Source organism: Crocuta crocuta, unplaced genomic scaffold, assembly GCF_008692635.1.
Source record: "Crocuta crocuta isolate KB4526 unplaced genomic scaffold, BGI_CrCroc_1.0 scaffold154, whole genome shotgun sequence".
NCBI lineage: Eukaryota > Metazoa > Chordata > Mammalia > Carnivora > Hyaenidae > Crocuta > Crocuta crocuta.
Genome location: NW_027530545.1, coordinates 2,585,860 through 2,606,829, shown reverse-complemented (window position 1 = coordinate 2,606,829; position 20,970 = coordinate 2,585,860). Strand labels below are relative to the sequence as shown.

Sequence of the window (20,970 nt, the reverse complement as noted above, 5' to 3'; positions counted from 1 at the left end):
GTAACACAAAGGGAAAAAAGAGAGAGAAAGAGAATAGGATTTTAAGAGATATGAAACAATACTAAACATGTTAACATAAGTATAATTGGAATCCCAGGAGATAAGAAAGAAAATTAGCAGAAGGAATATTTGAAGAAGAAATATGCAAAAATTTCCAAGATTAATGGCAGACTCTAAGTGACAGATCCAGAAATTCAGAGACCAAATAGGATTAATCCCATCATACAACACCCATCCCCTCTTAAGGCATATTATTTTCAAACTGTTGAAATCAAAAAACAGAGAGAAAATCTGAAACTCAGCCAAAGAAAAAAATAACATTTTTTACAGAGGAACAAAGATAAGATTTTTGGAAAACTTCTTTTCAGAAATCATTTAAGCAGGAAGACATCTCTAAAGGAGATAAAGGAAATCATATAGAAGCAGGATACATCTCTAAAGTTCTTAGAAAACAAACCAAAACACCTGTCAAATCAGAATTTTATACCCAGTGAACCTAAATTTTGAAAGTAAAGAAAAATTTTAAAACATTCTCAAACAAAAACCTAGGAAATCCATTGTCAACATATTTGCTCTACAAGAAATGATTAATGTTTAGGCAGAACTAATATATCAGAGAAAAACTGAATGTATACAATGAAGAATACAAGGAATGCATTAGGTAGGGCCATAAACAAGGAATGCAGTGTGCCTCTACCTCTGAAAAAGGCAAGTGAACAGATTTTCTCCTCAGAGCCTCCAAGAGGAAACAAGTCTCATCAACTTCCTGACTTTAATCCAAAAAGACTGATTTTGGACTTCTGACAAGCAGATAACAAATTTGTATTGAACTAAACTACTAAGTTTATGATACTTTGTGACAGCATCAGTAGAAAACTAGTATAGATGGATACTGCAAACTTTTGGGCAACTGCTGATTAAAAAAAATTTTTTTTAGTCTTTATTTATTTTTGAGAGAGAGAGAAACAGAGTGTGAGCAGGGGAGGAACAGAGAGAAAGGGAGACACAGAATCTGAAGCAGGCTCCAGGCTCCAAGCGGTTAGCACAGAGCCCAATGCGGGGCTTGAACTCATGAACTGTGAGATCATGACCTAAGACAAAGTTGGACACTTAACCAACTGAACCACCCAGATGCCCCAACCATAAAATATTTTAAAAACATATAAATAATAAATTAATGGTTAATTAATAATAAAACTATTAAAAATTCTTGATTAGCATGAGAAGGCAGAAGAAGAAAAAAGAAAGAATAGAAAAAATAAACAAAAACAGCTAGCAATATGGTAGATTTTATTGTGACCACATCAATAATGACCTAAATATTCACATAAACATACACACCAGTTAAAACAGAGATTGTCAAATTGGATTAAAAAAAAACCCAGACCAAATCATAAGATGTCCATGTGATCATTTTTAATATAAAAATATATAGGTTAAAAGTAAATGAATGAAGACATATATGTCAGGCAAACACCATGCAATAGAAAGCTGGAGTATATTAATATTAGACAAAGTAGACTTTAGAAAAATTACTACTAAAAATAAAGAGGGTCATTACACGATGATAAAGGGTACAGTTGTTAAAAGAACAGTTTTAAATGTATATATACTAACAACAGAGCTTCAAAATATATAGAAAACAAACTGAAAAAAACTGAAAGGAGAAACAGATGAATCCAAAATTATAGTTGAACACCTCACCACTTGTCTCAGTAATTTATTATACAAAGTAAATAGAAAAGTCAGTAAGGATAGAGATGATCTAAACAACACTGTAAACCAACTACATCTAACATACAGAGAATAGTCCATCAAGAAAAACAACATATGCCTTATTTTAAATGTAAATGGAATATTCACCAATACAGAGCATGTGCTAGGTCACAAAAAAAAACAAAAAACAAAAAAAACTTCAACAAATTAAAAAAAAATCCTATAAAATATGTTTTTAGATCATAACAAAATTAAATTAGAAATCAGTAATAGATATCTGGAAAATCCCCAAATATTGGGAGATTAAGCAACATACTTAATAGAACTTATGTGTCAAAGAAGAGTGTCAAGGGAAATGAAAACATATTTTGAACCATGGGGCACCTGGGTAGCTCAGTCGATTGAACATCTGACTTCTGCTCAGGTCATAATCTCACAGTTCATGGATTCCAGCCCCACATGGGGCTCTGTGCTGACAGCTCAGAGCCTGCAGCTTACTCCGGATTCTGTGTCTTCCTCTCTCCTCCTGCCCCCTCTCCTAAGCGCTCTCTGTCTTTCTCTCTCTCTCTCTTTCAAAAATAAATAAACATTTAAAAATTAAAAAAAAAAAACATATTTTGAACCAAATGAAAATAAAAACCACATCATATCAAAACTCTGTACCTATTAGCTATTCTTAGAGAAAAAAATAGCTGGTTAAAAGCTCATATTAGAAAGGAAGAAAATTCTAAAATCAGTATCCAAGCTTCTACCAGAATAGAGCAGTAAAAAGAGCAAATAAACAGAAGGAAATGATTAATGTAAAATCAGATGTCAATGAAATTGAAAACAGAGAAACAGTAGAGACAGTCAATGAAACCAAAAATTGTTTCTTTGAAAATATCAACAATATTGATATTAATCTTACTTAGAATGTCCAAGAAAATGAGGAAGGACATTAATTACCAGTATCATAAATAGAAGATGCATCATTCTAATTCCCACAAACTTTAAAAGGTTAAGTATATAATGCAGGCCCCCAATGGCTCATAGTGATCAGTAATTCATGCTCTTATCCAATACTCTCCCTTTGACTGTTAACTGGACTTACTGACCTGCTTCCAATGGATAGATCATTCTATAAATAATGGACTGTCTCTCCTGAGATTCAGTTATAAAATGACTTTGACTTTCACCTTGGGCCCTCTCACTTGATTTTTTCCTGTAGTGCTTGTCCTTAGGGACTCCAGATACCACGTTGTGAGACAGTTTTGTAGAGGCCCACAGGGCAAGAGACTGTGACCTGCTAACAACAACCCGAGTGAAGTGGTTCCCCACCCCCAAGACTGAGCTCAGATGAAACTGTTGCCCTGGCCAACAGCTTCCCTGCAACCTCATAAGAGATCATGAGCCAGAGACATCTACTTGAGTCAGGTTCTTTCTTCGATCCATGGGTTTCCAACCCGCAGAAACTGTGAGGAAACAAATGTTTTATGGTTTAAACCTCTGCTCTCTAATTTTTAGTGTAATTCGTTATCCAGCAATAAATAATAAATTCAATAAAGAGATAATACAAACCATTCTATGCTCATAAATTTGTTACTATAATTAAAATGAGCCAATTTCTTGAAAGTTACAAACTACCAAAACTTACTCAAGAAGAAACAAATAGCCTAAATAATTCTATACCTCTTAAATAAATTGATTTTATAGTTAAAAATCTTTTTTTTATGTTTTTATTTATTTCTAGGAGACAGAGAGAGAGAGACAGTGTGAGCAGGGGAGGGCCAGAGAGAGAGGGAGTCACAGACTGAAACAGGCTCCAGGCTCTGAGCTGGCAGTCAGCACAGAGCCCAACGCGGGGCTTGAACCCAAGAACCGTGAGATCATGACCTAAGCGAAAGTCAGACGCTTAACCGACTAAGCCACCCAGACGCCCCTATAGTTAAAAATCTTACACACACACACACACACACACACACACACACACACACACACACACACCTGTATACCCTCATGGACAGAGACACAAAAATCCTAAAACAAACAAAACAAAACTTAGCAAATCAAATCTAACAATGTATGCAAAGAATAATATATTATGACCAATTTGGTTTTATCCCAGAAAAGCAAAGCTCACTTATTACAAAATTAATCAATATAATGCATGCTATTAGCAGACTAACTAGAAAAAAGATCATTTGGGGGAGCCTGAGTGACTCAGTTGGGTAAGTGTCCAACTTCGGCTCAGGTCATGACCTTGAGGTTCAAGAGTTTGAGCCCCGTGTTGGGCTCTGTACTGGAAGCTCAGAGGATTCTGTGTCTCCCTGTGCCTCTGCCCTTCCCCTACTCATTCTCATTCTCTCTCTCTCTATCAAGAAAATAAAAAATTTAAACACTTTTTTAAATAAAAAAAGAAAAAAGATCATTTTGATGTATATAGAAAAAAATTTGATAAAATTAAATACACATTTATGGTACAAACTTTCAGAAGCTAGGAGTAGAAGGCAACTTATCTTAATAAAGGGCATATCCAAAAGCCTACACATAACATCATACTTATTAGTGAAAGACTGAATACTTTCTCTCCAAGATCTGTAGCAAGGCATGAATGTCATTTTTCACTACTCCAATTTAATATTATACTACAAAATTTATCCAATGCAATAAGGCAAGAAAAGAATTAAAAGCATACAGGTCAGAAAACAAGAAATAACTATTTGCAGATAACACAATTATCTGTTGAGAAAATCTCACAGAATCTACAAAAAGCTCCTACAACTAATAAATCAGCTTATCCAGGTTTCAGTATACAAGGTCAACACCAAAAAATTAATTATATTTTATAAATTAGCAGTAAGCAATTATATACAATTATTTTCTGTGGGGCTATTTATTTATTTAAGGTTTATTCTTTTTTATAATTAAAAAATTTAAACATAATTTATTGTCAAATTGGCTAACATACAGTGTGTAATGTGTGCTCTTGGTTATTTTGGTAGATTCCCATGGTTTGTTGCTTACGTATAATATGCAATTATTAAAAAAGTACTGTTTATGATCGCATCAGCACATTTAACACTGAGGAATAAATCTGAAGGGAAAAAAGTAACATATAAGGTGAAAACTATGAAAGTTTGACAAAAAAAATAATAATAAATAAGTTGAAAGATACACAATGTCCATGGATTAGAAGGCTCAATAGTATTAGGCTCAAAGAAGCTCATTGAAACCTCTTTGTATTTGGGGGAGGCTTGTTTATTAGTGGGGTTCATTTCAGGATGACAGGGCAGTGCTTCTGCATTTTTGGAAGACACACATGCCAATATTTGTTGAGTTTACCTTTGGCCTCTTCAATTTCTCTTGGAAAGAACCATTCAGTTTATGATTTAGGATGTGCTGATAAATGCCTGGCAGTAAACATTCTATTCAAATGAGCTGGGAAAGAAGATTAGGATAGGGGGAGTGTTTCCCTATTTAATGGGTAAAATTTCACTTAACATCTTACTTGTACTGCAATACCTCACACCCATTTCAATTGACTAGTTTCTCTGAATCTAGAACTTCTATAGTTCAATTTATTGCAGGAAAAACTTCTGGTTTCTCCCCAAGGAGTTGGTAGGGAAGCAGAAGAGACTTTGGTTTTAACTCCATTTTCTGTTCCTTTTAAATTGGCCACTGTAATTTCCATCCCATCTTTCATCTCTGGAAATAAATGATGCTTCTATCCTGAGCCTTTTATAGGTTTTACTTGGTGAATTAGTATGCTCTCTTACAGACATCCTCTGTGTTGGTATTGCATCTTAAATTCTTGTTACTCTTTTATGTCAATAACCATACTTTTGCCCACTTTCAACAATATATCTTGCAAATATTTATGGATATCATTCATCGACTGTGGCTTTCTTTTCTATTTTAGTGGAGTTGTATAAGGCAGTAAAAATAAATGAACATTTTAATTCAAGCCATTTAATTTTATGTCTGAGGTTGATAAGGCTTTCATATGAGTACTACTCATTCTCTTTTTCTCTTGTGAATTGTCAGTTCATAGTCTTTTCCCATTTTTCTGTTGGGTTGTATGTGTATGTGTTTGTGTTTTATTGTTTGTAGGCAATCTTTACTCCCTGAGAGATGGAAATAATTGAAACAAGAGAGAAAATTTGGTTGTAAAACACACAAATGTGACATCCCTTTTGACTAAGAGAAGCAAATTATATTTATTAAAAATCTTTTTAATTATTTAAAAAAAGTGATATGAAGCTCCTACTACATACTACACACTATGTCAAAAAGAGGAAATTGCAAAACTTAATTTTTATTTTTCTCAAAATACAAGATTCATTTTCTGTGCCTCCTGAGATGCACTCAGCCCCATCTGCCTCCTACCCTTAGTGCTTTGCCTTTCCCCTACCCCGAGCATCCCTACGTACAATCTTGATTGAGATTGCATTGGATCTATAGGCCCACTTGTGGAGAATTTACTTCTTTATAAGATGGTATTACATTCACGTTGTTGTACAGCTGTCACTACAATCCGTCACTACCATCCATCTCCAGATCTTTTTCATCATCCTACACTGAAACTCCATATTCATTCATAGCCCCTGCCTACCACAATTCTATTTTCTCTATCTGTGAGTTTGATTACCCTAGGTATCTCATTTAATGAAATCATACAGTATTTGTCCTTTTGTCACTGGCCTATTTCACTTAGGATAATGTCTCCAAGGTTTATCCATGTTGTAGCATGTGCCAGAATTTCCTGCTTTTTAAGGCTGAATAATATTCATTGTGTATATATATCACATTTTGTTTAACCAATCATCTGTCAGCAGACACTTGGGTTGCTTTCTCCTTTTAGTTGTTGAGAATAGTGCTACTATGAATGTGGGTATACAAATATCTGTTTAAGACTCTGTTTTCAATTATTTTGGAAGTAGAATTGCTAGATCGTATGGTAATTCTATTTTTAATTTTTGAGGAACTGCCATGCCATTTTCCATAGCAGCTGAGCCATTTTATATTCCCACTAACAGGGATTCCAATTTCTCCATATCCTTGCCAACACTTGTTATTTTCTGTGTTTTTGATAATAGCCATTTTAATAGGTGTGAACTGGCCTCTCATTGTGGTTTTAATTTGCATTTCCCTAATGATTTGCTGTTTTGGGCATCATTTCATGTGCTTATTATCCATTTGTATATCTTCTTTAGAGAAATGTCTATTCAAGCCTTTGGGCCATTTTTAAATTGAGTTGTTTGTGTTTCGTTGTTTTTGTCGAAGAGTTCTTTATTCAGGATGTTAACGCTTAATCGGATATATGATTTGCGGATATTTTCCTCATTTTTCAGGTTGCCTCTAATTCTGTTGATAATGTCTTTTGATGTACAAAAGGTTTTAATTTTGATGTAGTGCAATTTATATGTTTTTCTTTTGTTGCTTTCTGCTATTTGTGTCACATCCAGTATATCACTGCCAAACTAATGTCACAAAGCTTTTTTTCTTTGTTTACTTCTATGAGTTTTGTAACTTCAGGTCTTCTATTTAGGCTTTTGATCCATTTTGAGTTAATTTTTGTGTATGGTATAAAGTAAAAGTTCAACTTCATTCTTTTGCGATGAGGTTATCCAATTTTTCCAACATGATTTGTTCAAAGGTTCATTAATTTTTGAAAATTCTTGTACAGCTTAACTTCAAATTTGCTTCTATTATATAAGCCTCTTTTTATGTTAGAAATTGTAATATTTGATTTACAATATAACTGTTACTCTTTTCTGATTATCATCCATTTTTTTCTCTCTGTTTCACTCTAGTATTTTACAATGATTAATGTTCAAATCATGATGATCTTTGCTGTGAATAAGCCCATCTATTCTTTTTTCTAAATGTTTATTTATTTTTGAGAGAGTGAGAGAGCGAGAGAGCAAGAGAGAACATGCAAGCGGGGGAGGGGCAGAGAGAGAGGGCGACACAGAATCTGAAGCAGGCTCCAAGTTCCAAGCATCAGCACAGAGCCTGACTTGGGGCTCAAACTCACAGACTAGGAGATCATAACCTGAGGCAAAGTCGGATGCTTAACCGACTGAGCCACCCAGGTGTCCTAGCCCATCGATTCTTAATTGTGGTTACTATATATTTTTTAGCTTTTATGCCTCAAGAAAATGAATTCTATGGGTTGACTGATATATCCCTGTTTAAGTTCCACCAATTAGAGTACTGACACAGAAGAGTAAAGGAGGAGAGCAGGATATGGATCACCCTTGGTTTCCTCCCTCCATCACTGGTCCCTGAAGGGGACCTGAAGGGTGTCTGAAGGGTGTCTGTATTCTTGCAGGATTATGCTCTGCCAACCAGCTCTCTTAAACAAAGATTCATCCAAGTCCAGTAAATGCTCTTCCCTTACATCTTTAGATTTGAAGATGATCTGTCTTGCTATCACCAGTTCTTAGACAATGCACTAACTCTAGTGTTTTCTTTATAATCCTACACTTAGCTTTGTCCTTTCATTCAACACTTTTCAAATCACTCAATTTGGGTAAACTCTTTTTCTATCTGAGACATTGACTATAGTGGATTTGATATGTAGATGATCTTTGGTTTATCAACATTTTATTTACTGGTTTCAGGAGTTTTTCATACTTTAAAAAGCCATCTTCATACATGTGTAAAGTGTCTCATGTTTCCTTTTACCACTGTTTTTCATGCTGTATTATCTTTAAGTATAAAGACTTCCAGCCTGTTCCTTAGAAAAAAAAAATTTTTTTTTAATGTTTTATTTATTTCTAGGAGAGAGAGAGAGAGACAGCGTTAGCAAGGGAGGGTCAGAGAGAGAGGAAGTGACAGACTCTGAAACAGGCTCCAGGCTCTGAGCTGGCAGTCAGCACAGAGCCCGACGCGGAGCTCGAACCCACGAACCGCGAGATAATGACCTAAGTGAAAGTCGGACGCTTAACCGACTAAGCCACTCAGGCGCCCCACAGCCTGTTCCTTAGGAAAATAATGAGAGGGAGGCATTCTCTCAGCCTGTAGAGATTTGTATGTAGTTGGATGAGGAGCAAACATACCAGTTTATCTAGCATCCAATGCTTTAGAGCTGCTGTATGCTTCAGATGCCTCTTGGGACCACAAGCCATGGCTGTTCCAGGCACACAAATACTCCTTTTATGGCTTCAAAGCTATGATTCATATGATACTTCTTGTGATATTAGAAATGAGTTATTACTCATATCCCCACAATTTTTGTGGCTATTTTTACTTGTTTTTTTTTTTTTTCCTGTTTGACTTTTAGAATCTGCTTATCAAATTAAAAAATATAATACTGGTATTTTTATTGAACAGATAAAATTTATAGATTGATTTAGGAATAGGTAAAATCTTTATGAGTTCACTTACTCATGAATATAGTACTCTTTCTATTTGCAAGTCCTGATTTGTAATTCTTACTGGTTTTTTTTTTTTTTTTAGAGTTTTCTTGGGAGAAAACTTTCTTGGGTTTTTTACAGTTCCTATTATCCTAGATATTTTACACAGTTGTTATTGTAAATGTTGCCTCCTTCCATTATAACCTATAGCGGGTTTTGATTTACACATAGGAAGGCTACTGATTCTTGATATAACTATTTTAATTTTGAATCCATCCATTTTATTGAGTTATCTTCATGTTTGTAACAGTTATAAATTTTCTAAGTTTTCCTTTAACCAGACTCTGATAAGAGGAAAAAAAAGAAGCACTCAGATGCTTTGTTCAGCAGAAACATTAAGCAGGAAGTAGCCCTTTAACTCAGTCCCCAGATTCAAATGGGATTTTGATAGATGCAAATAAAGGTGAGAGATATATGGGAATAAAATTCTAGATTAAGGTAGGAACATAAAGTAAGGATTAAAAGAGGCAAAGTATATGGTTGACTTGAGGACTTACATGTCATTCTGTATCATGAGGCAAAGGGCTATGAAGTGGAGGGTTATGATACATGAAAATTATTAGAAGCAATAAGTTCATATAGTATCTTACAAAGAAGGAGCTCAGGAATTACGCTAAGAACAATAGAAGCAATTGAAGAATTTTAGCAGAAGAGCAAGTAAGATGACTATCAACATGGAGAATGAAGTTTTGTGGATCATGTGGCTAGTATAAGTATGTTGCAATAATGTGGGAGATAAACTTTGTGACAGAAAGAAAGAGAAATGCATGAGTTGAAGACCTATTAATTAGATAGTATCTTCAAGAGTTGATGACTAACTGGTGGGGAGAGGAAAAGAGGAAGAGGTGAAGGATTCTGGCTGGGGCAGTGGATGGAGCAAGGAAGGATTTGTGAGAAAGCGATGAGTTCGGTTTTGAGAAAGTTGCATTTGAAAAGGCTATGGAGCATATGCACACTAATTAACAAAATACGACTATGTGTTAGATCCAGTCATTCATTTATTCAACAAATATTGATTAAATGTTCTCTCCAAATCAGACACTTTCTTCCTGGCAGAAGTAGAGATTGGGACATGCCTCTTGCCCTATTTTAACAAAATAGGATGGTATGAAAATATTTGTTGTTTATATACTTTATATCCAAAAAGAAAGCAAAGTGACTGTTGTGGGCTGAATTATGTCTCTTCAAAATTCATGTTGAAGTCCCAATCCCCAGCACCTCAGAATGTGAGCATATTTGAAGATTAGATCTTAAAAGAGGTGCTTAACTTAAAAAGAGACTGTTAGAGTAGGGCTCTAAAACAGTGTGATTGGTGTTCTTATAAGATGAGGAAGAGGCACCAGGAATGCCCTCACACAGAGGAACAAATATATGAAAAGTAGCAAGACAGTGGCCATCTGAAAGCCAGGGAGAGAGGCCTTCAAAGAATCTAACCCTGCTGGCACTGTAATTTTGGACTTCCAGCTTCTGGAAGTGGGAAAAAGTGAATTTCTTTTTTTTTTTTAAGTGACAGCCAATATGTGGTATTTTGTAATGGCGGCCCAACAACAAATACAGTGACTAATAATTAAAATATACACTTACAGGGTGCCTGGGTGGCTTAGTTGGTTGAGTGTCTGACTCTTGATTTTAGCTCAGTTCATGATCTTGTGGTTTGTCAGATCGAACCCTGCATCAGACTCCTGTGCTGACAGTGTGGAGCCTACTTAGGATTTTCTCTCTCTCTCTCTCTCTCTCTGTCCCTTCCCTGTGCACACACATGCTCTCTCTCTCTCTCAAAATAAATAAAAATCATTTTTAAAAAGTTTAAAACAAATATAAAAATAACACATGCATTTACAGGCATACAGAGAAAATGAATTAATGACAAAGAAAGATCAAGAACTATACAAAAAGGTGCATCAAAATTCTTTTTCCCAACTTTATTAAGGAATAATTGACAAATGTAATCACATATATTGAAAGTATACAATATGATGATTATATAGATGCACACACACATATAGAATGATTTCTAATATCAAGATAATTAACATATCTTGGGGCACCTGGGTGTCTCAGTCAGTTAAGTGTCCAACTTCAGCTCAGGTCATGATCTCACAGCTTGTGAGTTCAAGTCCCACATCAGGCTCTGTGCTGACAGTTCAGAGCCTGGAACCTGCTTAAGATTCTGTGTCCCTCTCTCTCTCTGCCCCACCCCTACTCACACTGTCTCTCTCTCTCCCTGTCTCTCAAAAATAAATAAACATTAAAAAATTATTTAAGAAAAAAAGATAATTAACATATCCATCACCTCACACAGTTAACGTGCATGTGGTGTGGCGAAAAGGTTTGATCTGCTCTAAGCAACTATAAAGTACACATCACTGTATCATTAACTAGAGCAATTTTTCTTAAACATTTGTCAGAAGGTAACTAAATATTTAAATATAATATTAAATTAGAATGTACTTTCTCAGGAAAGGATATAATTTATTAATAGAACTTTAAAATGTTTGAATCACTTTCCTTGTTACCATTTTCTTTGGTCAAATGAACTTTGCCTTATTCTTGAAAGTCTCAAAATGATTCAAATCCAGGGATAAAATATGGAAATTAAAATGTTCCTTACTCTGTGATATGGGGTAATTAGATGATTTGCTTCAGTATGTTGACCTTTCATTTATAAGCTATTTTTTGGAGCATATTCTTAATGTATTATACAGAAGCAATGTTCTCAGAAGGGTAAATAACAAAGTTAATAACTTAGTATTTTTTTTCTTTTTAGTAAATGCCAGCTCTTCAGCCTTTAACAAATTATTGCTAGAAAATAAGCTCATACTCCACTGTTCTGGAACATACAGTTTTGTGATGTCAATATGAAGACACTAGCTGTGAAAGAAAGGTGGATCAATAAAGATGAAGTATCCAAAAGGGTAGCTTCTGTGGACTACTTCAATTCAAGGTGCTTTATTCACAACCACTGCCTCTCTTCTAGAGTATATGAAAGTTGTCCAACAGAGTTCATCCTTAAATGTTTCCACAGGCTGACATTTAAGTAATGTTTTTTCCTCCCATTGGAAAATAACTCACGTAATGTTTTAAGAGCATCTGATTTTCCCTTTAAAACCTTGAAAAATAAGATGATGGCACAGTTGCAGAGGTGAGGCAGGCACAGTTGCAGAGGTGAGGCAGGTCTCCATGACCCTTGGCTTCTGATTTGGTTAATTCAATCATTTGGAAGACAATTCATATGACATCAACAATAGAAAGAACCTGCTGGCACATGTGCTGTAAAGTCCAGAGTGTTGGCAGATTACAGGCACACATTAATTAGTCCTCTACTCTATCTTTCAGGGATTCTTTTGGGAATTCTTCCTTAGCTTGTTGGGTATATTCCATCAAGGGCTTAAAAATGTTATAGCAAGTCCTGACCCCACTAAATGAATTGTGGCCAGACAGGACACGCTCATAGAGCTTGGAGTGGCCATAATTCCTAATACTAGCCCAACGAAAGGAGATGCTTAAAGGATCCTTCTATCCTTAGATGTGATTATGTACTGAGATCTTTTTTATTTTAAACAAAAATGACTGAGGTTCATTTGGAAAGACCTCACTAGTTCATAAATTTGATATTAATAGCAGCCAAATAATTTTGCTTTTAAAATAATATATACTTACTCATGTCCAATACGTCTGGCTCATAATACCTAAGCAAGTCTATGATCTAGATAGTATTGTTATTTTTTTTTTAATGTTTTTATTTATTTCTGAGAGAGAAAGAGAGACAGCGTGAGCAGGGGAGGGTCAGAGAGGGAGAGAGATACAGAAACTGAAGCAGGCTCCAGGCTCTGAGCTAGCTGTCAGCACAGAGCCCAATGCGGGGCTCAAACCCATGAACCATGAGATCATGACCTGAGACGAAGTCGGATCTTTAACCAACTGAGCCATCCAGGTGCCCCAGTATTTTTATTTCTAATACTACTGTGCTTATTTTGAAATGGGTAGAAGACCATCTAAGCCTAGATTTTCTAAGAGGAGCCCATTGGTAGATTTAATGTAGAGATCAGGCAATTATAAATCAATACTTATGAGGCTCCTTTAGGGAAATACATTTTATTAGGTGCTAATCTGGCTGATTAGGCAGCAATCAGACCTCTTTGTATTCTAAATAAAGCAGTTAATATGACAACATTGTTTCATTTACTCTGATTAGGACTCCTAATTAGGTCATGAAGGATATTTAAGATAAATGATGACAGGTCCAGGAAGAAGTTGGGAATCTGATTTAGAGCTGATGTTGTCTTACTTAACTGTAGTTAATTCCACAGAAGAACTAAGGGAAACATTGTTGGCATTTATGTCTTAATATTCATTATGTGAATACAATATTATCTCTGTGGCACAGAATCTCCTATATACACACTCATCTAACAATCATTTCCTTACATTCAAAAATCTTATGATTCAATGAGGAAGATATATACACACAGGCATATAAGGCTGAATACTTAAAAGAAATATAGTAAAATTATTGTTGAAGAAGGAAGGAAGAATGATGCAAATGCCCTGGAAGATATGGAAAGTGTTCCTAGAGGAAGGGATCTTTCAACTGGTGCTAGAAAGGTCAGAACAGTGACTGAGTAGAAGTGAGTCAGGGCTCTCTCCACCTACCCCTAGGAAGAAAAGCAATGCTATAAGGGAGCAGAACATGTAAATGTGCGTTGATCACATAACAGGAAAAGATGGTATAAAGGAAAATTCTGACCAGATTAACAGTTGACAGTCTTGAACCTCATGCTAAGGAATTTAAACTACAGTTTATGGTGAATGAGGAGTCATTAAAGAATGTACAATGAAAGAGTAAAAGATTATATAGAATACTGATTATTTAGACTAGTAACTCTTCTGGCTGCATGAAGCATTGAACATTGAGATCTGATACTCAAAAGAAAGGCAGAAAAATCAGTTAGCAAGTGGTTACAATAGTCCTAGTGAAAACTGCTTTCAGAGTGAAGGGAAGAGTCAGAATTGAGAGACATTTAGGAAAAGGGATTAATAAATTTTGATGATGCAAAGGATGAAATAAATGTTCAAGTCAGACATCACTGTGGCTGAGATTGCTAATTATCTTTCAATATTTATTCTCTTTTTTAAAATTTTATAACATTGCCCAGAACTTTAGCTGGACACATTCCCACCTGGTGAAAAGATTGTGTTTTCAAGTTTCCATAGCTGGGTATGGCCATGGGATTAAATTCAGGCCTGTGAGGCCTGTGTGCAATGTCTAGAAATTCTCATTAAAAGAGAAAGGTTTCCCTCCCCCACTTCTTCCTTCCAGGTGCTGAGATGTGGATGGAATGTGCTACCGCACCTTCAAGGCATCCTGTATGGAGAGAAAGCCAAGTGTGTAGGTACAGCTCCTGCCTATGAGGGGCAAGAGAGTAAGAGTGAGTCGCCAGAGAAGGCAGGACAGCCTGGGAAAGCTTGCTTCTGGACACCGTTCCCCTGACACAGAAATAAAGGTAAGAGTATCTTTTTGTCATTCACATTTTAACTTTTTTATGTTATACGTTCCTAAAGTTATTCCCGACTAATTCAGTGACATCAGCTTTCGTATTTTAGAAATTATGCAGTAGTCAGAGTGGACTCAGTTATGTTTTAATCATAATTAGTCCCCAAATTTCAATGGTTGAAAGCAACAAAGGATTTTTTTTTTCTAGCTGTGTCACATGGCCATGTCTAACCTTAAAGGAATGTCAAAATGGCCTTCTCTTTGTTCCCAGAAGGACAAGAGGACCAGAAATAATGGTGAACACTGTTAATATTACCACAGATTTTTATTTTTATTTGTTAAATGTCTATTTATTTTGAGAGAGAGAGAATTCAAGCTGATGAAGGGGAGAGAGAGAGAGAAGAAGAATCCCAAGCAGGCTCCGCACTGTCAGTACAGAGTCTGACTCAGAGCTCCATCCCACAAACCGTGAGATCATGACCTGAGCCAAAATCAAGAGTCAGACACGTAACCCAACTGGGCCACCCAGGCACCACTACCACAGATATTTTTTCAAACGATGATGTCATTAACCAGAAAGAGAAAGCAAGAAAGGAGGAAGGAGGTAGAGATCATGAATTTAATTATGGGTATCTTGCCCACGGAATTCAGGTTCTTTGTAGGTAGTAAAAAACTGGAAATATGGATCTGGAATCTGAGTGCCAGTAGATGTAAAGGTTGAGATTCATCTATATACATAGAGAACTTGAATCAATGGGTGACAATGAGACTACCTAGAGCCAAGTTGCAGACAGAAGATATGTGGCAGTATCTTGGACAATTACTACATTTAAATGTGCAAAGAAAGGAAAAGGATCTAGTGAAAGTACAGGAAGAATGGTCAGAGAAGTAGTAGGCAAGCCAGGGCAGTGCGGCGTCACAGAACCCAGAAGAGAGATTTACAGAGAAGTGATGCCAAATAAAAACCCAATAATTTAAATATACTCAAAAAAGGGAGCACCTGGGTGGCTTAGTCAGTTAAACACCTGACTTGGGCTCAGGCCATGATCTCTCAGTCCATGAGTTTGAGCTCCGCATCGGGCTCTGTGCTGACAGCTCAGAGCTTGGAGTCTGCTTCGGATTCTCTGTCTCCATCTCTCTCTGCACCTCCCCCACTCATATTCATTTTCTCTCTGTCTCCCTCAAAAATAAATAAACATTAATTTTTAAAAAATTACTCAGAAAGCACATTTCAGAGCAGTGGTACTGGGAGAAGCAGATTGCAGTAAGTTAGAAAGCAAGTGGGGTGAGATAGAAAGCATTATCTGAAAGTAGCAGTGACTTGTTTACAGGATGATAGAAAAAAATATTTAGCTAGAACACACAGAAGTGCAGCCAACCTTACAAATGTCTAGGAAGATATGAATTTTAGCAATTAATATTTTATTGGACTGTTGTGTAAACTTTATAAGTATCCATTTGAAACCAATATTAAATAGGAAACCAGCCAATCCTCCTGCATTTTACTGTTATCTGTGAGACTTTTTCTTTCTTTGGCAGAAACAAAGCAGTTATACAAAGGACTCTAATCATTTTATGCCAGGGTGACTGTAGCGTGCAGGAAAATAATGTCAAACCTCATGCCAAAAAAAAAAAAAAAGTAAAAACTCAGTGTAATCTAGCAAGTATCTAGAAACAAGCAATGCCAATAATCAAGACTGAACTGCTCACAGATGGGGTGATTTTCAGCAAGGCTAATAGAGAACTCTGTCTGCTAGGGATGGTCCCTTGATTCAATCATTCTCCTCCCTGCTCCTGCCTTTCTTTGTATTATCTATCTACTTAAGGACCAAATCATTTTTACTTAGCAACAGAGTAAATTTTCCTACTTCAGTTATTTTGCTTCAATTTATTTTTTACTGAGCATGTAACAAAAGTGTAACATTGCATGCTGAATAATGTATAAATGAGGGGCAGGTCTGAAGTGGCAGACAGTAAATATATTTACACTTCTGTGTGAATCCAAATGAAATTTTATTCATTCGATAAAATTGTGCATAATGTAAGTGTGTGGCAGACTGAAAAATCAATGATCAAATGAAAACTGAAAGTGTAATGGATTATTAGTAAAAGTGCAATCATTATAAACTCCAGGTGAGGGGCGCCTGGGGGGCTCAGTTGGTTAAGTACCCAACTTTAGTCCAGGTCATGATCTCACAGTTCATGGGTTTGAGCCCCGCGTCGGGCTCTCTGCTGACAACTAGCTCAGAGCCTGGAGGGAGCTTCAGATCCTGTGTCTCCCTCTCTCTCTGACCCTCCACTGCTCATGTTGTCTGTCTCTCAGAAATAAATAAAACATTAAAATAAATAAATAAATAAATAAATAAATAAATAAAAGATAAAACTCCATGTGAGTCAAGTGAATTTTCTATTTAATCCTATGAAAAATTTTCCTGTTGAAAGCACTTAATCATAGCATTATAGAAATATTGTGATTATAGGGATTCTTAAAGAACTAATTTTGAAATTAATTTCTGTTGCTATTTATATTTTAATTTATTTAAGAAACTGGCTCACATATCCAGGCTCTTTTAGTAGCAAATTCATAAACTGTACACTGTGCTTTACTTTGAAGCAAATTTGAGTTAAATAATTTTACCTTGTAAAAATAAGGAGACCTCTGCGGGGAAAACAAGTACAGTACATACTATATTAAGATGGAAGGAAATTCTAATATCTTCCAAAGTGCTTAGTAACCATCGCTAAGGAAACAATTCAGAGAGCCTATTTGTTGAGCTTACAGAAATGTGTAATAATGACACACACATACACATTAACTCTAAGAGGGTTTTTTGCAGTCATTCCAAATACTGCCACACTGAAATATCCATATTTAATGCAGTGACTTCAGTTGGATTTATTTCCTAAATGAGAAATTCTCTTTCATTGGTCTTGAGAGTATTTAAAAAATTAACTAAAGTTAATTATATAGGAGCACGAACTTGAATCAGGGTGGGAAATGTTTTATGCCCTGAGCTAAATTGGTACCTGAAAACAACCTAAACACTGTGTTATTAGGGAAGCAGCTTATATTGGGGTTGAAGAAAGAAAAATACGGCATTTTTTCAGGTGTATCATTGTGTTTTTGGGTTGCCTCTTTAAAGTTGCTTAACTGGTTTGTTTTTATTTAATTCCTCTAAATTGTCATGATAACATGTATAGCCTAAGAGTAAATGTGTTCCCTGATTGATTGTTCAGTACAGCCTACAATTTGCAGTTAAGATGTGCCACAGTATTAATGAGAGAAGGAATTTGCCAAAATGTCATGTTTAGAACTGACATGAGCCCCTGATGAGTGGCAGAAAAATCAAATGAACTGCAATTCCTCATAAAACAGAGGACATTAAGACTCATTGGGAAGGAGACACAGAAAGTATTGTTATGGGCTATGTGGTGTTTGAACTGGTATAGTGGATTAAAAGAGTGAAAGTGGGTGAATATAAAAAAATAAGACATGGGTTTGAGGAGAGAAGTTTTGAATTCTTACCAGGAGATCTCTTAGAATGTTGATTATGAGAGAATTTAGAAAGCAAATACTTTTTTTGTTTCTTTATCTGTAAATTACCAAGCATATTCTTGTGGAAAAACATTTCAAATTTGGTGGCAGTGGGGGTGGTTTTTGTTCTTGTTCTTTTTCCTCCTCATCCCCCCTCTCCCCCAAAATAGCAAATAGGGTTGATACTCTATGGTAAATCTGTTTACAAGATCCTCATTACTGTGGAACTGGCTGTCATGAAACAGGTAGGTGATTAATTACTGTGATGAAATGAAATCTGAAGACAATCTATTTCTTTGCAAAACTTCACCCTTGTAGGCTCTTTCTGGGTAATACTGAAAGCAGGTAACATTTTAAAAACTACATGTTATTCAAGTGATAAAGAAACAAGGTATTCTTTGAAGCAGGGATTCTTAATCTGGTAGGTAATATGAGTGAAGCATGCTGGGTGCAGGAAAAACACGGGGCTATAGACTGCATAACATCAGAGGGGGTGTCCTTGTTCAAAGGGGACACCACTACAGCTGATGGATGCCATAGTGAAATTAAGTTCTAGTCTTGCCAGATCTTCTAGTTTTCAAAAGAAAAACAGAAATCTGGATCTTTACATGAACATTTCTTGGTTTTTAAAAGAAAAATTTCCCAAAAATGTAAAACACAATGTCTCATCCAAAGAATACACATTTCTGACCCAATCTAGCTAGCTGATGGGCTGTTTCCTTACAACCAACCTTTGCTTTGAAGACATTTTTGTTTCACATTTTTAAATATATTGGAAAGAAATGAAAGTCTCTTTATCTTCATATCAATTCAAAAATTAATTATTAAGTGTACAGTTGAGGCATGACAGTATCAAGTCTGAAAGTTACCCAGGTATTGTGAAGTACGCAAAAATATCTAAGGTATGACCACAGACTTTGAAGAATTTCTGAGGAGAAATGAGCCATACCTATTAAACTAAAAATATAAAAACATAAAATGGATCACTGGCATTGATGTTGCATACATATATGTATATGTATGTATATATTCTCAATGGTAAATTAATCTGTTTAAAATCCACTCTTAAAAAAATCAAATCCGCTCTTAATGTATACCTTGTATCCTATCATATGGAAGCAAATGGCTACTTGTACACAATAATAAAGTTTCTTGATTCTGATAATTTTTGCTTTCTAAAGAATCAGTCAGAATACGATTCTATCCCATAAAGGGGTATAGAAGTATTCAAAGTTCTAAATTCAATATTCAATGTTTCACATGTGCTATATTTTTAGGAGATTTGAATAATTTCTAAACACGAAGGGGAATTTTCTGCTGAACTGACATGACAAAAAAAAAAGTGAGCCCTTCTCTTAGTAAGCAGAAGAAAATCCATCTTAAATGAGTTGGCTTGAACTAAGGGCCATTGCAGTTGGGTAGCTCATTTGTAAGTCTTTTTATAATTAGGTGGGGATTAAAGAGAATGAGCAAATTTTTAGGGAATCAAAAAGCATTGATATTTCCTTGCATAGTTGTGAATTGGAGGTTCTCTGAAAGAGACAGTAATCTCCCCCATAAAATTCTCTAGTAGACTTCCCTTTTCTTTCTCCAACAGGGATAGTCCAAGAGTAGAGCGTACCAACAGCGGACAAGGGTCGAGCTCCAAGCTTACATCAAAACCATGTAAGATGGTTTTATAGAACTCTCCCTCCCAATACATGTAACCCTTTGGTTCATTCTTGTTCTTTCCTTCCCGTTTGCTCCCCCATCAGTGAGAACTAATCTGTTGGGGTTCTGAACTAAGGAGCCAGTCAACGCTGTCTGTGCATACAGGTTCTGCCTTACCTTTGATCAAAACTCCTATCTGTGAATTTTAAATATGAAATATATACATTGCAGGATTTTGTGTTATTTTAAATTAAATAATAATGCCTATTTTACTGTTATCGACTCTATTCCTTTCCTTTCCCTTTTAACTATACTACCCATTTTATTTTTCCTTTCCTGTTTTGCTATAGAATTCTTTTATTTATCTATTAAAAATTTGTGTTTTTCAGGCTTATTNAGGGGAGGGTCAGAGCGAGAGAAAGGGAGACACAGAATCTGAAGCAGACTCCAGGCTCTGAGCTTTCAGCAGAGAGCCTGACACAGGACTCAAAACCACAAGTTGTGAGATCATGACCTGAGCCAAAGTCAGACACTTAACCAACTGAGCCACCCAGGCGCCCCTTGATATAGGATTCTGAGAGAGAATGCTCACAAGTATCCAAAGGAAAAGCTTTGCCCTAGTGGTGGTACAAGAGAGTTGAGACTGTTTGATAGCCTGGGAAGGGCTTCTATAATTATTGTTACCCCAGAATATAAAGTTTGAAGCATATCTAAGTGGGACTCCACTATCATGCTCTTTCTTAAAAATCTATCAGATAGCAACTTATTAATTGTTAAATATCTAGTATGTGTTGAGTGTTTTACAGGGTGTAGTAAAAATAGGATCTCTTTCTAGAAAGTTACCACATACCAAGAAAGGCAAAATGAGCTTAAAAAAGGGATAAGAAGACATGGTAAAAGAAGTATTCAGAAAGAGCCATCAGGTAGCTCCTGAGAAGAAATAGTTATAGCATAAGAATCCTTTCTAATATTCATTGTTACTTTAGGAATTGTGGAATAAAAGGAAAGAAGGAAGGGAGGAAGGAAATAGGGACCCTAGTCCTTGATTTGTCACATCTTAATTTCTTAAACTTCCACAGGTGTCATTTTCCATATCTATAAAATTAGTGGCTGAAAAATGTACTCTAAGTTTCCTTTAGCTCCACATTCTCTGCCTCATTTGTTAGTCTTACATA

The 20,970-nt window shown here is 35.7% G+C and overlaps 1 protein-coding gene across 3 annotated transcripts in view; it reads left to right on the top strand.

Annotated features, from left to right (window-relative positions):
* LOC144234484 (uncharacterized) overlaps positions 1-20,970 on the top strand; it is a 249,714-nt gene that overhangs the window by 167,690 nt on the left and 61,054 nt on the right. The window contains exons 4-5 of one of the 3 annotated variants that reach the window (XM_077767829.1): positions 14,437-14,620; positions 19,743-19,959. In XM_077767829.1, coding sequence (XP_077623955.1) covers positions 14,437-14,607 — 171 coding nt within the window. In that variant the 3' untranslated portion in view covers positions 14,608-14,620; positions 19,743-19,959. Of the gene's footprint in view, positions 1-14,436; positions 14,621-19,742; positions 19,960-20,970 lie in introns of those variants that run through there. The other 2 variants (XR_013335971.1, XM_077767830.1) reach the window with 2 other exon arrangements.